Source organism: Larus michahellis, chromosome 13, assembly GCF_964199755.1.
Source record: "Larus michahellis chromosome 13, bLarMic1.1, whole genome shotgun sequence".
Taxonomy (NCBI): Eukaryota; Metazoa; Chordata; class Aves; order Charadriiformes; family Laridae; genus Larus; species Larus michahellis.
The window spans coordinates 5191063-5210473 of NC_133908.1; the positions used below are offsets into that span (position 1 = coordinate 5191063).

Consider the following 19411-nt stretch of genomic DNA (forward strand, 5'->3'; position numbering starts at 1 on the left):
ATTGATTCCGCTTTTCATTTTTGATATACACACTTTAAAAAAAGCTACAAAATAACGCAGTATTCTACCCCTTTTGCAGCAGTCCTTGACTTTGATGCAACTGCTAAATTATATTCAACAAATTTTGGCATAACTTTCTGAAACGGAGGAATTTCATTTAAGGTCTGTTTTGGCCAGCAATAATCTCTGTCATTACATTCTAGTTTGCTTTATATAAAAATACCTAGCAATCAAGTTTACCATGATAGTTTCTCATTCTGACGTGTGCATGTTAATCCATGACTTAGCTGCAGGTTTGTTTATTCAAATAAGCTGCAGGGAACCACCAGAAGGACTGTACAGCTCCTGTCTTATGTCTGCAGCAGCATCAAATACCAAGTATTTCAATAAAACTTCCAGGTCAACAGGCATTAAACTCCTTTCCAAGTTGAGCTGTGAGTAATCATACTATGCAAAGTAAACAAATTTTATTAGTTTGTCAGACAAATAAAAAATACACCACAATCTCGTAGACGATTCTAGAGGCAAGTTACTTCCATGTAGCGTACGGGCTCCCTACTGCAATGCACAGGGGAGCAATTCTGTGCTGCAGTCGTACAGCCTGAAATCATGCACATACAGGTTGACAGTATCAAGACAGGTGTGGTGTGTTAAAGAAAGATGGGTTGAGCAGTTTCACTGTATAAAACAAACAAAAAAGGCTCTTCCAGTCTAAAACGTGTTTATTTCTTCTGTTTGTATCGTGCAAGTGGTCCCAAAGAGTGGTATGAAATTAAAGCAGTTTTTGGGCTCAGGCAAAATATGAGGAAGCTTCAACCTCAGCCATACAGTGCTTCTACACAGATTGTGGATCATCAACTACAAAGTTACCAAAAAATACAAAGAGGCAGCAGAGAATACTAAAATTCTAACAAATGAATCTGTTCTTCTTGGCTTGTTCTTCTTAAGATCCCTCTGCTCTGCCTCTCGTTTGCGGTGCCTTTATCCTTCATTCACGCTTCCCTTTTCCCCATTAATGCATTGGAGCCTTATAATTTTCCTCTCAAGCTATAAAACTCCAGGAGGCGGCTGACAACCCTCCAGGACTTGATCCAAGATTCAGCCAAACAAGATAATTCTTTTCTCCGAGCAGCATTTCATTCCTCTCTGAATTAGCGCAGTTTAGCAAGAACTTCACACCATCATCCTCTCAGTGGCATCGAGCAACTCGTAATTTAAGGGATTGCTATCAGCAAAGAAAACTGGAAAGAGACTATTATATCTACTGCTCATAAACAACTGCAGCCCTTTTTCTTTCATTGTAATAGTGTCAGCAATTATTACCTATAAACATCCCTACTTCAAAAGTAAGCATAAATTAGGAAATTACTTTCACTTAGCAACACAGCTGCTCCAAGATCCTTCTGAATAATCTCCAACCATTTTATGATTTGGCCTTTCCCTCTGCTACAAATTATCGCTAACATAATAATAAAAAAATTGAGAAGTGATCACTAAAACATCCTCCAAGAAAGTCAAAAATTATATGGTAAAACAAGATATACTGAAAACTATTGGACTGTAAAGAAATGTCAAGCTGAGAAACATTTGCTTTTTCGTTCAAGTTTCTGCTGGGCTTCCAAAGGCGACATTCCATCGGGCAATAAACCACACAGTTGTTTCTTCTGTGGGTCCAGCTGGTAGGATTTCCAGCACAATGTTTCAAAGCAGGCCTGGCTCAGCCTCCCACAGGGAGCCGCTCAGGAGGGTTACGCCGAGGCCAAGGGAATGAGTAAGCTGCTGGCACATCATTATCAGGAAAGTTCAGATTCAGCTATGGATCACTTCCACTGCAGTAATGCCTCAGAGAAACCCTGCAGGAGAATGTTCTTATGAAACAATGGAGAAAATATGAAAGCAAGTATGTGTCTATAGAGTCGCCTGCAGACGCAATATATTCTTGCTCCACTCAGTGACGACAGTCACCCGTCTGACCAGCTCTGGGTCTACGAGAACTGTGGGCTGCCACCGAATTGCCAGATTTCAATTGTTCTCAATGAAAAACTACAATCAGAATCAGTCATTGACCTGAGAGTTTAATTCAATCAAATCTCAATGCACAGTGCCCAAAATACATTCTGTGCTCTGGAACTGCTACAGTCGCTTCTAGAACATTGGTGTGAGATTAAAGGAGAAGTTCTAGTGCAAGAGCTGGGGTGGGAATAAGAATAGGGGAAACAACAGCAGAAAGCGCAGGTAAGAATGTTTTCACTGCCTAGATGGAGTAAGAGTGCTCGAGTCCCACATCTCTGGTAAGAACATCTCGCCTTCAGCAGGTATTTCATGTGCAGCCACTTGTGTGTGCACATGCGGAGAACCTTTGTAGCACTCGGTGAGAAGGTCTGTCCACACCCCCGGCTCCCCGCTGCCAGCGCCGCAGCTGGAGGTGCTCATGAACTCCAAGCACAGCCTTTCTGTTTTTTAATTGTGAAATATGTATCCCAATTTCTGTACACGTCAAGTTGTAAAGCCAACCATGAGGACACTGTTTGATTTATTTCCTATTTACACATGTACTTTAGGCACCTAAAGCCTGGAGACAGAAGTCACCGGTTTCATCCCACGCTTCTTGGTTTGGTTTAAAAACAGATACTTGAACAGGTAGATTCTGGGTTAAATCAGGCTTGACATAAGCCGAGAGACCGTGTCTGGATCTGTGATAGGATAGAAAAAGATTTAGCTGTTACCTGCCTGCAAAGTAACCCTAACATTCAAATCACAGAGAAGCACTTGGACGAGAACAGGTGGCTGTCCTGCAAGAACCCACGGAAAACAACCTGTTTCAAGCTAAGCTCACCTCTTTAAAAATCCATAATTAATACACATACACATATGCTCCAGTTTACAGCCTGTAACTGTTTGAAAGATTATACTTGCCCTTTTGACAGTCAATAATAAAGAATATTAAGTTCAAGAACTGAGAGACAGTCAGAATGTCTATGAGAGAGAGCTTCAGAATGTCCTGAAGCTAAAATTCCTGACCAAGCACAAATGTAGGAAGGAAATGCTTGTTCATCCACAGTAAGAGAAGCGGGAACTCAACTCCATAAACTGTACTTCATTCTGAATGTGGACCTTACCCATGATCTAATAGACATTATTTTGAATATCTTGGGGATTTGGGATTTATTCGTTTGATTTGATTTGGGACAAACCCTGCTTGTATGAATAAAGACAGTGGACCAAGGCTTTCCTTTGTTCCCCTGAAACCTCTTGCATTACATTAGATCCACCACGCAATGTGGATTTTATCCTAGTGACTCACCCACCCAATTCTTTCTGATCCTATTACTGCACTTCTGTTTAAGTCACCTGCCAGCCATACTGCAATACCTCTTATTTGCTTCTTTTCCGACTGGAAATCAGAAACCAAAGCCACTTTGTGCAACATGAAGGTTAACTGGCAAGGGCTATTCACTTTTTGTCTTATGACAGCTCCATTTGAGACAAAGCACTCAAATCTAGATGAAGACATTGTTGTTGTCACTTGAGAACAAACACCCTAAGCTGTTACTTTTGTCTTTCTGGCAAGTCACTTTTTTAAGAAAACCCACCCACTTTGCCAGAAGTTTTTATTTTACTACTTTAGGAATTTCCAGATTACTATAATTTTGCAACTTACCACCACACTTGAATTTCTTAAATAACTGAATTGTATCTTAGACCCCTTTGTTAACACCACTTCACAATTTTCTGTAAAAAAACTGCTTTTGACCTCATTTGCTGACCAAACAGAATGGGAATTTGTCCAAGTCACCATCATAACTGTGGGTTTCCACTCTGACGTCTGCTACAAAAAACTACACATAGGAAATTAATTTTAAAACAATGGGACGCTATCTTGGTCTGTAATAGCTTACATCTTGGGGTCTTCAGGATACGGGCAAAGGAAGTGGAGTAGAACAGGGCAGTTACTTCATCCAATAAACTAGACTGTTCTCAAGTTTGCAGTCCTTGTTACGTGAGCAGTTTTAAGTGTACATCATAGGACAAGATGGTTAAAGAGCATGTGTATACAGGAACAGGATGGCAAACAGCAGAGGAATATTTTTAAGAGCAAGGAGCTCTGAGAAGGGCAGGCAATTTAAATTCATGCACTCCCGCTGTTTTATATTGCATTATGTTCTCAAAATTGAATTTTAATAAATGCTATGGATTCTTGCAGCCAGACACAGTTCCTTTTTACACAACTGCATAAATCCAAATAGTTAAAAACTGAATTAGTCCCTCAATTATATTCTCGACTGACTCAAAACTTTAAGAAAAACCTAAAGAAATACAACCTTTTCTTTTCTTTTTTTATTTTCATCATCTTTAGATTTTGTCTTCCAAAGGCCTTCTATTTTAATTCCATCAGCAGTGCTGTTACCTAATACCCACTAGCAACAGCAGACAGCTCTTATCAAAAATTGGCTCTTTCATTATATGATTTTATTGACTTATGAAGGCGATTTAAAACCTCTTATCCTAACAGCTGCGACTTACATCATATGTATGACCATAGCTATCATCTATTTCAGGAATACTCATAGCAGTTCAGAGACTTCACAGTGAATGTATGGCCTTTTACCATAGACTTGTTAAATGAAGCAATGTTCTTCAAGAAACAGGAAGAAAAACAGGCTGCACTTGAGGAAAAAAAAAAAAAAAGAATACTTTCATTCTGTGATTTATTTGTTTTTAATATGTCAGTATGAATCTCATTCCTTAGGTGCCACTACATTAAAACAAACTGTATAATACAAGCTGCAAGTCTAAAGAGAAAACAATGTTTTCTCTAAATTGTTACACTCCAGTCTCCTAGAATGGGGCAAATTTGATTTTTGAAGATTCAAACTTACCCTGCAGAAGTTCTCAGATCCTTTGCTGGAATTCAACACTGACAGTGTTTCCCACTGCTGTGTTAAGCTATTACTCACACTCAAGTAAACAGCACTGGGACTTGGGAATCTCTGGTTTACAAGACTTGTTTGCAATCACAAGGACATGCTGAATCGACCAACACTGAAACATCATAGATAAAATTCTACTATCGATAACATGACACTCCTATCTCTCTTGACAATCCTTTTATGCCCTCCAAAATACAATTTTACACAGTTGTCTTCAAGGACTAACTTCTAAGTTATCTTATGTGTGCTTGTAACCTGACATACAATTACGTCTTTCAGAAACCCCAATTAGCTACTACTTCTTCCTTTTCCATTTCCTTTTCAGAAGCAAGAAACATTTCATTTACTTTAGCCGTCAGTCTGACAAAGATACAATGAAATAAAAGGCATAAACATAAATTGTATTCAGTCACTTGCCATATTTTTATTCAAAAAAGAAAAATTCTGCAGAACCATAAGGAAAAATCTTACCTGAAGCTGCCGTAGACTATGAGGAGAATAGAAATCAGGAAAGTAGACACTTGACTGGAATCCACAAGGGAATATGCCCTGGAATTGGGAAAAAGAAGGCAGGTGTGTCATCGTGAGTGCCCATTTCTCCACTGCCATTTGTCAATTCTTTGTCTTATAATACAAAGGGGGAACTGGATGACAAATCTTTACAGCAGCTCTCTCTAAAATTCTCATATCATCTTGGAATATAATGCCTGTAGCTTATAAATTAACTTTTTTCTATTCAAGACCGCAGCATGTAAAATCTGTACAACAATGAAAGGACAATTTAAAGTCCTTATGGTTATTTGTTCTGAACTCACCTCAATCAGGTTTTTTGTACCCCAAACACATTCAATTGCTTCAATTGCAACTAATGCAACTGTGCATGTAAACAACACTAACCCGTTTTCTGTAAGGCTTCTTATGTCTTAATCAATAATTGTTAAGTTGCAATATAGCAGTCAAGGTTCACTGAGTCCAGGGAAAAAAACAAACACATCAAAACCAACACCCAAATCAAACCGAAACCCCACAAGCTGCAATATGCATTTATTAAACCACAGACAATTACCTCCCTATTACATCTTGCAGTCAACTTGATAAGGGATTCCCCATAGAAATGTCTCAGTGTTCTTTAGATCAATTTCCTGATACAACATACCTGTGTGTTTAAAGCACAGAAATATAAATACTAATATTCGCCGATTTTTTTCCTATCCTTGACAGAACAAACCCTACTCTGCAGCTTACACTGCAACTTCTTTAGATCTGGACACAGGGACAGAGGTGGCCTCAGCAAGTCCCCAGCTGGTAGCCAGTGGGAGAGAGAGGTTGATGCACTCGAGGACAGAAAACTCTTAAAGAGGGACCTTGAGGAACTGACCAACGAGACGACAACAGCTCCCAGGTCAAGAGAAACAACGACTTCCTCCACTCAGCACTTGTGAAGCCGCATCTCCAGCGCTGCCTACAGTTTTGGAGGCCCCAGAAGAGAAAAGCGCCGGCACCCCAGCGTAAGCCAAGCAGAGGGACACCACGCTGGTGGGGGTACAACGCACGAGGGGAGGCTCCAGGAGTCGCACTGCAACTCCCAAATGTTTTTCAACAACTTGCGCTAAAGTAATGGAAAAGGAAAAGAATAATGCCCAATGCTAATTGCATTAGTCTAATCTTACAAAAAAGATAACTAAACATTTCTGAAAATTAACCGAAAAGCCTAATTTCAGCAAGACCATGGATATGGAACAAAGATAACTGAATTACATGATAGTTTCCAAATTAAATATCACTAAGCAAATAAAAATTACAGATACAAGACAGTTAAGGAATCACTCATCCCATTCGCAATTTAAAAGCCATTTAGAGAAAATTACCAAACCACTAGACACACGCTTTAAAATACTTTTTTTTTTTAAATATATAAACACAAATGTGAACTTTCTACTATAGAAATTCAATATTAAACATCACTGAAAAACAGACTGCCCCTTTTAGATGAAATTATATACTTGTGGAATACGCTTTTCAGAAATGAGAAACTACTTTTATTAATTACCATAAATAACTTCAACATTACTCCACACTAAAAGTGAAAAACAGATGTCTCAGTTGCACATAAAGTTGGCCAACACATAAAGGCGAACTTAAGCTTTATATTACATTTATTTTTTATTTCGGTCATGTTTGACCTTTAGTTTCCAGGATGTGGAACAGAGGTCTTAAATGCATCCATGAAGATCAATATACTGAACTGCAAGTACACACAATATGTAACCACGCACTTCCAATCCGCATCTACATAAATGCAATGCTGTTCAGGTTATATACCATAGAGTTCACAGCAAATTATTTTTAGCCAATGATTACAGCTAAGCAGCCACTGAGAAGAAAAGGCTTAACGATGAGCACATTAGTTTCATGTCCTGTTATTAGCTTCAGTTTCAAGGAGAAGCATTCTCTCACCCAACCTTGAGTGAAGGGAAAGGGAAACTTCGTATCCTGTTTGGATTTGAGAATAAATAGTGGAATTCATCTGTTAAAAGAGTCTTCAGGAACTCCATATTTATAAGAAAAGCAAAATGAGTGAATGGAATTTCAGCTAGGATAAAACACACCCATGGTTACGCACCAAACTTTATTAACTGATGTTCATAAAATTGTATCTTCATAAATCGGCAAATACTTTTGAGATGAACAATGTTTCCTGTATAATTCATCACTGGTGGCAACTTTGGAAGCTATGATAATTAAAATGCCATTTCATCAGAATTACTAAACATTAGGCAAAAAAAGGCTGTAAATGTTAGCAAGATTTATAAAACCGATAAAATAAGGATGATGCATGCATCATGGATCAGCCCTGTGCATAATCCATTAAGTTTTGCATTAAAAACTGAAAGCCCTTTGGTACAATGAAAGAAATTGAATACCTGCAACACCATTCTCAACAATGATGGAATATACCATAAGCCTGCTGAGAGGCTGCAGTGATGATCAGGACACCTATCTGCTGATTCTGTGCAAGGCAGAAATGAGAATTAAAGTTCTTCCATCCCGCACAAGAGAAGTGCAACAGTGTAATTATAAACTCATTGCGGACCAGCGATGTTTCCCGACTTCTCCGCATAGAGGTCTTAACAGCAGGACATCCTAAAAACTCAATGTTGGTATCACCACTATGGTCTGGAAAAACTCACGTTCACTGATATCGCACAAAATTTGAAAGCAGAACTGATTCCTAAAATCTTAACCACTGGACAGTTCATTAGCAGAGTAAAACCCTTGGTGCCAAATAAACACTTTCTAATGCGTTAATCTAGACTAGAGATAATAAGCAAATGACAGCATCACATGAAGAATCAAGAAGATAACTTCAAAGTTTTGATTATTACTCAAAATGACAGATAGTGATTTGCAAACCCATTTGTATTTTTAACTGAGATTTAAATGACCACCTACAAGCCCAAGAGAGTCCTATGCACCTAACTGGATTCTCATATAAGCATATTTCAAGTATGCAACTTCACATACTCCCACCGCCCAACACGGCATCAGTGCTATGTTCTTCTCAAATGGGATCAGCCACAACCACAACAAAACCCCGCACTTACGAAATTCTGGGCAGTCGCATTTAACCAGCCTTCCACTGCACACATAAAAATGAAACCATCTTCCTTCTACAAGGTACTTTTGTACAACTAAGTATTTTATCTCAGAACAAGTAGTGGAAACTTACGCACAGAAAACGTCTGTAACAAGCCCATGGACAGTTGTCCTTTGACTTAAATATTGATTTTTCACAAGCAGTTCTTAGTAATTACTACATTACAATCCACGAAGAAAAGATTGTTATTCTTCATTCTCATTCTGAAAATTAATACTGGATAAGGCCATCCTAAGGACCGCTGTCTTTTGAAGGACTTACTTCAGTGCAGTTCACTGCGTGCCACGTTACAAGAACAACTACCAACCCATTTCTGAACTCTAGCATATGTGCAGAACACCGCTTAAAATACAAAGACACCATTGGTTTTCCCAAGGAAGCACATTTTTATAGGATTCTTACACTACCACACCTAAAATTCAGCATCCATGTAAGGAAGTTGTTTTAGAAGTGAGTTATTTAATCAGGCTATCAGACAGATTCTCACTAACTCAGTCATGTAACAAATAACTATTTATAATTATTAGACCATAATATTAGGCCCAAGTACTTCATAAAATCAAACACACTCATGGCTTGCTTTTCTCTCTAACTCCTTTTCTCAGACAGACAAGGAGAGGTACCTTCCCAAACGCCTTCTCTACAACTCCAGATCTCACTCTCAACCTACATCTTTACACAGCCGAGATCAATTTTAGCACATTCTCTGCCAGTAGGCATCTATTTCTGGCAGCTTCATGGGCAAGTGCTTACAACCCAGAGCCTGCTAAGGCATGCCAAGGCAGAGACACAGCATGCACTGTTCTATAACATATTCTGTGTGTCAGCCCTACGGCTATACAGTGAAAGTATTGTCCAGACAACAATCCCAGCAGCAAGCTCTCCAGCCTGGCACAGACTGCTCCATAGACCTTTACCTACAGAACAATTCCAGGGATGCCCAGCCATTGCGACACACCACTGCTTCCACGCGTCCCAAACAGTAACCACGCAAAACACGCCACACCAGTTACAGCTGGCGTTCCAAGCAGCACTCTCCCTTCTTCTGGGAAAAAATGAATAACTTCTGTATTCCCAAGGGAACAGAGACCTGCTTCATTCACAGCAAGAGGAGACGGTAACCAGCTAATAAAAGCTGAAACAACAACAGTAATAGCATTAGATTAGAGACACTTGCAAGCTCTCTTGCCTCTGTATCAGTACCTGCAGGTCAAGCTCTCTTTTCCACTGTGGTCACACGTCCACACTCACCTTTGACCATGAACCTTCACCCTACAGGGACTCTGCCACCTGACTGCTAGAAAATTCTTATAAACACCCCTCTTTTAGCCCTACTGTTCTCCTATTACGTACGTACTTCTTAATTCCCCTGTTTTTGTTATTTCTTTTGCACTTCCAACTCAAGAAAATCACCTAGTCAATGCAAGCACTGGTTTTCACATTTCAGCTCTTCCTTATCACCAAAAGATAAGTGGTTTCTTGATAGGAGTTTCAACAGCCCTTCCAAACCAGCAGAAGGAGTCCCTCAGGCAAAGCAAGGTACTTCTTTTTGCCCTCCTTGTTGAGTGATAAGTATCCGCAATTCACTTTGTTCATGGAAAACCCATAGAGGGACAGAACTAGGAACGAAAAGTGTCTCCCGATGACAGCACAGAACATTACCCTCCACATAACCTACTCAGCATGGGCCAGTCTGAGGTGACCAGAAGGCAACACTGCCATTACAAAGACAACTTCTCACCTTTTACCACTCACCCGTTCTCTTTCTTCGTCCCATGCCAGTACGATTTGCAAAACCACATGGAAAACTAGATCAGGGGACTTGTCTGCTTGAATAAAAATGAAGAATGAATGGGAAGTTTTCTCAAGTGATCCAGATTCCTGATCTGGCATATTTCTGGACATAAAAATCAAAGAGGAAAGACTTTTCAGTGGCAGCATTGGCTTAAGTACCCCAAAACTATCACCTCAGAGATCAGGGAAGTTTTATATAATTGAAATTAAAACCTCTTTCTGTTTGCACAGGAAGCCTACTAAATGGATGATCAAAGAAATTCAGCCCCTCAATGTTTCAGTAGTAAATATCACTCCCGTGACTTCAGGTACAAGAGAAATCATTGTGAAAAATTCTGCCGCGGGGGGAAAGAGAAGGCTGCACACCGAAGTTCCCATACCAATGCACGCTAAAGGCCTTGGACATGAATCATTCTCATACAGAAGCTGTTAGAACAGCAGCAAGATAAACTTTCCCTGCATTTACTGTACATCTATGAGAATGCAAACAATAGAGCAACAAATAAATCACAGCAACTTGAGAAGTGCAGTAGCTGAACTAACCATTAAAGTTCACATAAAGAACAGAAGATTGCATTTCATCAGATATTTATCAGTGATCCAAGCGCTTTTGAGATTAAAGAAAATAAAATTATGAAAGGAAGGTAAGCTTACTAGATAGGCTAAAGTAAGGATGAATTAAATTAGAAGCTGCAAGTCTTTTACTTTGTTTAATGGGACCAAATCTACAACTTGCAGACATCTATCACAATCACAGAAATTCATACTGACAGGAGCGTCAGGAGATCATTTAATTCCATGAGTTATAATTTGATCTTACTTTGGGGAAAGACAATCAGTCAGTCATGACAAATGTTTACCTCACCTGTTGTTTAAAACACTCATTGGTGAAATTAGAAGACTTTTCTTGACACCTAACTTAAGACTTTCTGACTACAATTTTAGTCCATACTTTTTCTCCTATACAAAAAGTCCTTCAGAACTTACGGGGAGCTTGTCATACCACACACAACTGTGATAAACTGGATCCATATGTGAATTCACCTGCATATTGCAGTTTCTGAAAGATGTGGCTGCTTGAGCAGTGACACAAAAAACTTCAAATACTCTTCAGCCCACATTAAAAGCCACGACTATTTATTCAATCAATATGGTACTCTTCATCTACAATTAAAATATCAGTTTTATTATCAAATGTCCACTGTCTCCTCACAAGGTAAGTGACAATAATCCATGCCCACCAAAACATGTATCCCACTCTCCTAATTTCTCTTCTCTTAGAAAGAAAACTCCTTGTAGGTAGGTACCAGCATGGGAAAGGTGACAATGAAGCATCTCCTTCCCTGCCCTGTTACTCATCATTCATTTTCAGAACTTGATGAATGCGTGCATCCAGTTGGAGGGTCCCATTTCAGCAGATGAGTTCTAAGGCAACCAGAAAAAAAGAAGAAAAAAAACCCCAAACCCCAACAACCAACTTTTTTTTCTGGAAATCTGGTGTTAAATGACAAAATCAAGGACAGAGGAAGTTCCCGCAAAGGGTCTTATATATTTCAAAAGCTGTGTAACGTGTTCATTACATCAGTGATTGCTATAGCAATAGAAAAACAGAAAATCAAGAAATACTAGTTGGTAAATTCAAGACAAGTTGAAGAATATTTTGCAACCCACTTCCCCTGCCCCACCCCTGGGTTTTGGAGCTATCAGCTGGAGGCAGAAATCAACATTCACCTTCCCACTGCTCCAATGACCCTATCACGATCATGCATGAGTATGCTACTCACAAGAAAAAGGTCTACTTGACTCCACTTGTTTCCAATATTTTCCAAATATTCTATTAACTATTTTATTCCTTAAAAAAATGTATTAGAGAATACAGTGATCAGGACAATGTATTGCTAAGAGCAAGTCATTTTTGACACTACGGTGCAAGGCATTTGTGAGCTATCACTGTAGCATCATTTATTAAGACAAGCAAATCAAACCCAAGGACTCCAGAGCCCAGCTCTAGGGCACATGAAAGAAGAGCACCACCATGTACATGAAGATCAATTACAGTTAATTGCGCAAATATTCATTTTGGTTGGGGGGTGGACTCACTCGGTAGGTAAAACCAATACTACTTTTTTCCTTTACTGGATTCCAGCTCAAGGGTATAACTAAAAAGCCTCTTTCAACTGCCTTACATGTGCAAGATATATACATATTTAAGAGCCTCCATTAGGCTTGCTGCCAAACCAAAGTTAAATCTGAGTGTAACAGTTAAAGGTATAGTTTTAAGCGTGAAGTCATGGTACCCACAGCTGTAAACATATCTCAACACTATTCCATTCTTTAGCGTGATTCATAGGAAAAACAAGCAAACTGCTACGGCTTCACTTACATTAAAGGAATAGCTTGTTTTCTAAAGTAAGTTTACAATTTCATCTCATTGTCACGTGCAGATAAGGTCTGCTAAGTCCGAGTAATTTATGGAAACATGGATCGTATCAGAAAAAAAAACTTAAAGCAAATCTGAAGTGAAAAAAAGAGTAATTTGAGATGTCCCACTGAAACCAGATTTTCCAATGCAGACCGGGTTAGGGATCAGGCAGGCGTTTCAAAGTTGTAACTGGAGAATAATTCTGCTGTTTATCAGGCACAGGGCTCAGAACAACATTTTCACTCTATTAGACACCAAATATATATATCACTTTTTTTATGCATCCAACTAAAAAACCCAATTGCCTCTTCTACCCTTTCAGAAAGCTGCTTTCCTAAAACTCTCACCCTAAAACCAAACGCCAAGCTCTGAACTAAACTGCTATGAGAAAACACTTCTCGGAGTTCACTTTGAGAGGAAACTGAAGGATACAGCCAGTAAGGCATCAGGAGAGCCAATCTTGCAAAAAAACATTTTCTGTTAAAAACATTCTCGGAGCTACCCTTTTGGTTCACCCGACTGTTTGCCAACAGAACAAAGAATTACATGTTTCACAGTGTTTAAGAATTACAGTAACTGGAAGATTTCCAGGTCTTCCATTCAGCTTGGAGCACTCCCTTCCCTGCAGGAATGGGAGCACAACTTCCAGTGCCTGCCCAGAAGCATAAGAATACCTTCCTTTCAAAGGAGCACTATTTCCAACTAACATAGAACAGCGTCCCTGTACCTCAAAAGCATCCTCAGCTCCTGACCTCCCCAGCTCTCTGGTGGGACCACACTAAACAGCACACTCGGGAGAAAAATTTGCAAACAGTTGTTAGTAGAGAAAAATTGCATCTGTAACTAAGTTGTACTGGACACACAGATCTGTTTAAGGAGCCAGAACCAAAACAAATATCCAAAACCATATTGAATGTCTTTGACATTGCTGCAACAGACAATACAGGCCTTTTTATTTCATACTATCCATTTGTAGACTGAATGGGAGTCTGAATACACAATTTTCACCTCCTACCTACCACAAAAATAAATCTACCTTTTTGAAGCTCATTGTTTTATTGGGGAAGGTTGGTTGTTGATTTGGTTTGGGGTTTTTGCCCTAAAACACAAAAACAAACAAACGAAAAAAAGACCTGGCAACCTCCTCTTCTTTCTTTCTTTCTCAAAGAAAGAAAAAACAAGATGTCATGAAAAGCAGGGCATGCTTTCACTGCCAAATATATGTCACCACCAGCCAAGGAATCCTCTTCAAAAGTAGATTTTGAAACTCTATCCCAAGTACACACAACCGCAAACATTTTTTGAGAATGTGAACAAAACATCCACACAGTGATGTCCGCAATAATGGATCCCCATGGAAAAAAAGTTACAAGGCATCATTTCAGTGAGTTAAACCTAACAAAAATATATGGAAAAATACATTTGATATCAAAGCACAGAGTCTGTTAGTAGTGAATGTTTTACTCAATTTTGTATTTCAATTGTGTCATGTTTATTTTAATTGAGCTGTTTCAGATCAGCTAACTTGTCCCAGAACACTGGCATCCTACTACAGACCAGCCCCAGCAAACTGTTGAGCCAAGGCACAGCTCTGGTTTTACTTTTTAAAACAATTAGTACTTTTATCCTTTCTCGACAGTTAAATCAAAAGGACACTAGATCAAGACAGGATTTGCCTCTATTGGTTTGAAAATCACAAGTCTGAGGCAAGAGAGACTAACAGGCCAGCCCTACACGGTAAATTTTAGCCACTTAAAGTTAGCTCACCTCCGACTTCAGCGGCATTAAAAGAGCTCTGCCAACAAAACCTTCTTTTTCAAACAGTTGCCATTACAATTAGCTTGGGTTTTGCTAATAAAACTTATTTTATTCATAGGTAGGAAAAGGAAGAAAGAGGTGGAAAAAATTACCCCAGCAAACCAGCAAGCTGACCTGGCAAATTAGCGTTTTTGTGAAGTGAGTTTTCATTCAGGCCAGCAGTTGCACAATCACTAGGTATGACGCAAAGACGAAAGGAGTCAACATGTGGCCGGGGACAAGGTAGGACTAAAACGTTTCAGGAGCAGCTTACACTTAGGTCTGATTAAGCGCACTGTAATACATACTCCTGTAATCCAAGCTTTACTGGAGCTAATGTAAATTAAACAAAACTAACATTCCTATTGCCTTCTAACTTACCTTCTATGCAGAACTTAACACTGGTTTAATTAAGTTACTTTTCAAAACAGACCACAGGTACCGTAGTTTCTGCAATCTCCGACACCATTTTATAATATTGTATGCTATTTCAGTCCTTCCAGATTTGTTTTCATGAGTAAACTCTACGGCTGCAGCACACAGCAGTATCCGTCTCCTGAAAACTGTAATGAAGTGATCTGTCCCCACAAGCCCTTTTGAGCACCCGTACACCTTTCTAACCCCCAGCTCTCCAGATTCCTTTGCTCCAACTGCATGGCCCTACCACAGTATCACATCTTGAGGCACGGGCCATCCATTAATAAGACTGTCAAAGCCCAGCGTCATTAACACATGAGGGTATTCAGTGAGGTACAAGCAGCAGCCATAATGCATTTGCAAGGGCCAAACTATTAGTATGTTAAAAAACATGTTTCACAAGAATGAGAAAAACAGGTAAGACTCATTTGCCGATCTCTAAGTAAAGCAATTTTCTTGCCTGTAATTGTTTTCATAGTTTTCATAGTTTATCAGTTTATTGAAGACTTCAGTGGACTGCAGAGGATAGATTCAAGTTTTGCTGTAGTACCATATAAATTGCCAAACAAAAATAGGAGTATAATGCCTTTGTGGAAGAATTAAGATCAGCAAATAGCAGAACAAGATGTAAACATATAACCACAAAAATATACATAAATATACGTATGAGACATCTGACAAAACCAGAAGGTTGTGGCTCAGCCGCAAGAACGAACTGAGACGTTCCTCCTCTGGAAAACTATTTCCACCTTCCACAAATAATCAAAAGGAAGACTAGAAGGAGGGAGAAGAGAGGACATCAAATCAAGATCTGTTACGCACAATCCTTTCTTGCCAGAACCACAAGCATATTTCTTTATGTAAATTTTCAGATTCCAACAGACCAGTGAACTCTGCAAAGGTCAGTTCAATATTTAGCCTATCCCAAAGCTTTGCTGAAACTGCTCTTCTATCTAAATTACCACTTTCAACTGTATGAATTTTCCAAAAAAAGCCCATTTTACATCAGGAAAAAAAAAAAAGAAGATCAAGGGTGTGGTTACTGTAATTTAAGTCTACTGAGTACCAGTGTGCAAACTCTCTACAGTTTCATGCTAGACGGCCTCACCATGATCCAAACAACATGGTGCTTTCAGGAAGGGCCATTTGGAAACGTTATCCCTGGCACAGGAAAGTTTTCTGCAATTTTGACAGCTAAGACCTTTTTGGGTTATAAAGGTATCAATTTACACCCCAGTCATATACTCAACCCAGAGTTTTCAATCACTTGGTAGTACAGCTCTGCATCAGACAGAAGACTGCTTGGTGCTAGGTTTCATTTTAGGGCACTTATGCTAGTTACAGGAAGAATATAAAAACTTCCCCGAAGTCTTCACCTTAGGCTCCCATCTACATTTTGATCTCTGTAAGCCTTTTTCTACTTAAAAGCTCATTAACAATGACAACAATTACCTAAAACACAAGGATGCTCCGTACTTCCAGTTTACAATAAAACAAATTTACTGCTTGAAGAACAAGGTTCTTGTCTCTTCTGCACAAGAATCCCCCGTTCAATAGCAAAGCCCCGTCCAAGCTGTAGGGTGAGACGTCTACAACCTAACGGCCAGCGCTGCCAGCCCTGGCACAGACTGGGTGCGGGCTCAGGGTGGGTACTGAGCTCTCACAGGAGCAGAGGACCTGCTCCGAGCAGGGCTGGAAGCCGCTGCAGTGAAAATGCTGACAAGCCATTTGTATCATGACTCAACATTGTTAACACAGCTACTACACCACCAGTTATTACTTTCAGCCAACAGCATCTCAGAGGACCCTAAGCTGTAACTCAAAGTCGTCTGAGCTGATAAAACGTGGGAGTTTTCATTACTTGAAATTAAATATTTGTCCCAGTCTTCACTGCTGCTCCATCTGGACCAGAAAGACAGTAGGGAGCAAATATCTCAACCCTGTCTCACAATTAAGAGATTTATATTGACTTTGCAAGCTACTGCCAAATGTACAACCTCTGACAATAACACGTCCTGTAGAAATCCTACACACACAAAAATTGTTTTGACTAAACGAAAAAAAGAAAAAGAAAAAAAACCAAACCCCCAAAGCCAACCTTCCCTCCCACATATTCCCAGAGCACCAAAATAAGTCCATACAATTGGCATACTGGACTAGCCTTACTTTTGAGTACGCTAAAACTGTGCCACTCAGACTTCATGCTTTTCTAAATTTAGAAAAGTGGGTGACAGTAAGACTTCGGGTCCACACTTGTTCACCTCAAGAACAAAAAAACCTCCTCAGGTCTGTAGTAGACCAAAAGCTCTACAATAGGATAAGATTACTTTGGCCGACACACACACGAGTCAAACACCTAAGATGAATCAATCTATTCTCCAAACATACAAACATGATCAAAAAGCATATTGATATAAGCAGGAAATATCATCGTCATTCCTGATAATACAAGAAAAAAGTGCTAGCAGAGGAAAAATGCACTTCAAATGGTCAAGGCACTACCAGCAGTTGAACCCAGACAATCTAAAGTGTATTTAATTTCTTCATTGAAGCAGAAGCACCAACTGAAAATAACACCCCTTCCACTTTCCAATATAAGAGAAAAGCAAAGAGTGTAAAACATAAACAACCAAAATACCCAAACTTTACATGTAGTTAGAATGAAAAGCTTTAAGTAAAATCTCACACCCAGTTTTCTGTAATACTGGAATGGTAATATTTCATGTTTCCAGTACTTCATTTATAGAGGAATAATGCACTGCTGTTCACAAAACCAGAAGTACAATTCTAAGAAAATTGAACAGTAACATATTTTGTTTTTTTAAAAAGCAAATGCAAGGCAACTTCTTTACAAAAAATAAACTCCTTTAAATGGCGGGGGGGGTGTGTGGACAAAAAAAATAATCAAGCATCAAATATCGTTAGGATCTACATTACTGGTATGTCAAAGAGCAGCTTTTTGCTGCTGAATGGATCCCTCACAGAGAGAATGCACAAAGCTGTATTTGAACACACAATGGTTCCCATGATGAGTTCAGTTACAGCTGAGGAGGTGGAGGGGGGAAATTAAGCTTAAAACTGGGATTTTGCTCCTGTTCTGATGCAAGTCATTGACTCCCTATTAACTTGAGTCAGAATTCTCACACCCACAAGCAAAAGACACACTCCATAGAGCCTCTTAATCAAAGGGAAAGAACGGCTATTTCATTTAGTACAGAAAGAAAACAGAAACAAGTGAATCAGAGAGCTACATGTATTTATTACAAGAAGAAAATTTCTGAGTATAAAGCACCAAAAATGTACAAAGCACTACAAAGAAACACAGACAATCAGCGCAGCATGTTTCCAAGGTACCTGTGCCAAATGCTCCGTGACTCAGGGTAGCATGAAGCTAGGAAACAGAACTTCAACTTAAATTGTTAGTATGGCACTAAACGCATATAAACAGACTCTAATGCAATTAACTTGTTAAAACTGCGTATGATTTAGTAGAGAAGTCAATTAAGGTTCTACGTAATGAGCATTATGATTTTCTCACACTACTGAGCATACTGATGCTAGTAGTTTGGATAGACGCTTCTGTAGTCACATTTTTCCTGAGCTGTTCTCTTTATTTCTCTTCTTTTTAATCCTATTTTGTAAAAGCAAACAATAAATACAGCAGAGGAAGGAGAGAGCACTATTAAGGCAGAAGGCAGGCACTGGTATTTAAGTGTGAATTTAGCCTTAGTGTGAGCAGAATCATCAGCCTGGAACAAGTGCAGAAAAGAGTTTCTAAGATGACCAGGATAGATAAGAACTGAGTTTACCTTAGAAAAATACACAGTAAGGGGAGACAGCAGCACACCAGCAAAAGGAAGCACGAAATGGGGGAACTACAAGATTAAAAAGACCTAAAATTGTGATAGTAGCAAGAGAGGAATTCATACTCTTTCCCAACACCAAAAGTAAACTGATCCAGTTGATCAATTTTCCCCCCCTCAAGTTCATTTTCAGATTAACATCTCCCTAGTCACACGAACACTGTGACAACACAAGAGATGGCAGTTCTTCCACCTTCATGCATTGTGCTCTCAGGGAGGGGGAAACCAAAACCCAAACGACACAAAAAACAAATGGACCCATGACAAATATATTACCCAGTATGTTCCTTTCGATCCTGCGAAACACGAAAAAGAAGGAGAACGTGTCCTACTGCTCTTTTGTACTCACTTATTCTAAACAGTTGAGGTTTAATGAAACAGTAATGTTCAGGCAGATTATTAGAGGCATCTCGCATGCTGAGCCTCTGACCATCGCCAGGCTTATTAACAGCAAACTTTCCTAACAGCAGCTGTCACGTCTTCACGATTGCACCATGTAAACCTTTTGGACAAATTGAAGTACATGAGG

General features: G+C 39.3%; 1 protein-coding gene across 4 annotated transcripts in view; it reads right to left on the reverse strand.

The window, feature by feature from the left end:
* SPPL3 (signal peptide peptidase like 3) overlaps positions 1 to 19411 on the reverse strand; it is a 59994-nt gene that overhangs the window by 19298 nt on the left and 21285 nt on the right. For all 4 annotated transcript variants that reach the window (XM_074607069.1, XM_074607068.1, XM_074607067.1 and 1 more), the window contains exon 2: positions 5403 to 5480. In XM_074607069.1, the coding sequence (XP_074463170.1) occupies positions 5403 to 5480 (78 nt within the window). The remainder of the gene's footprint in view (positions 1 to 5402; positions 5481 to 19411) is intronic.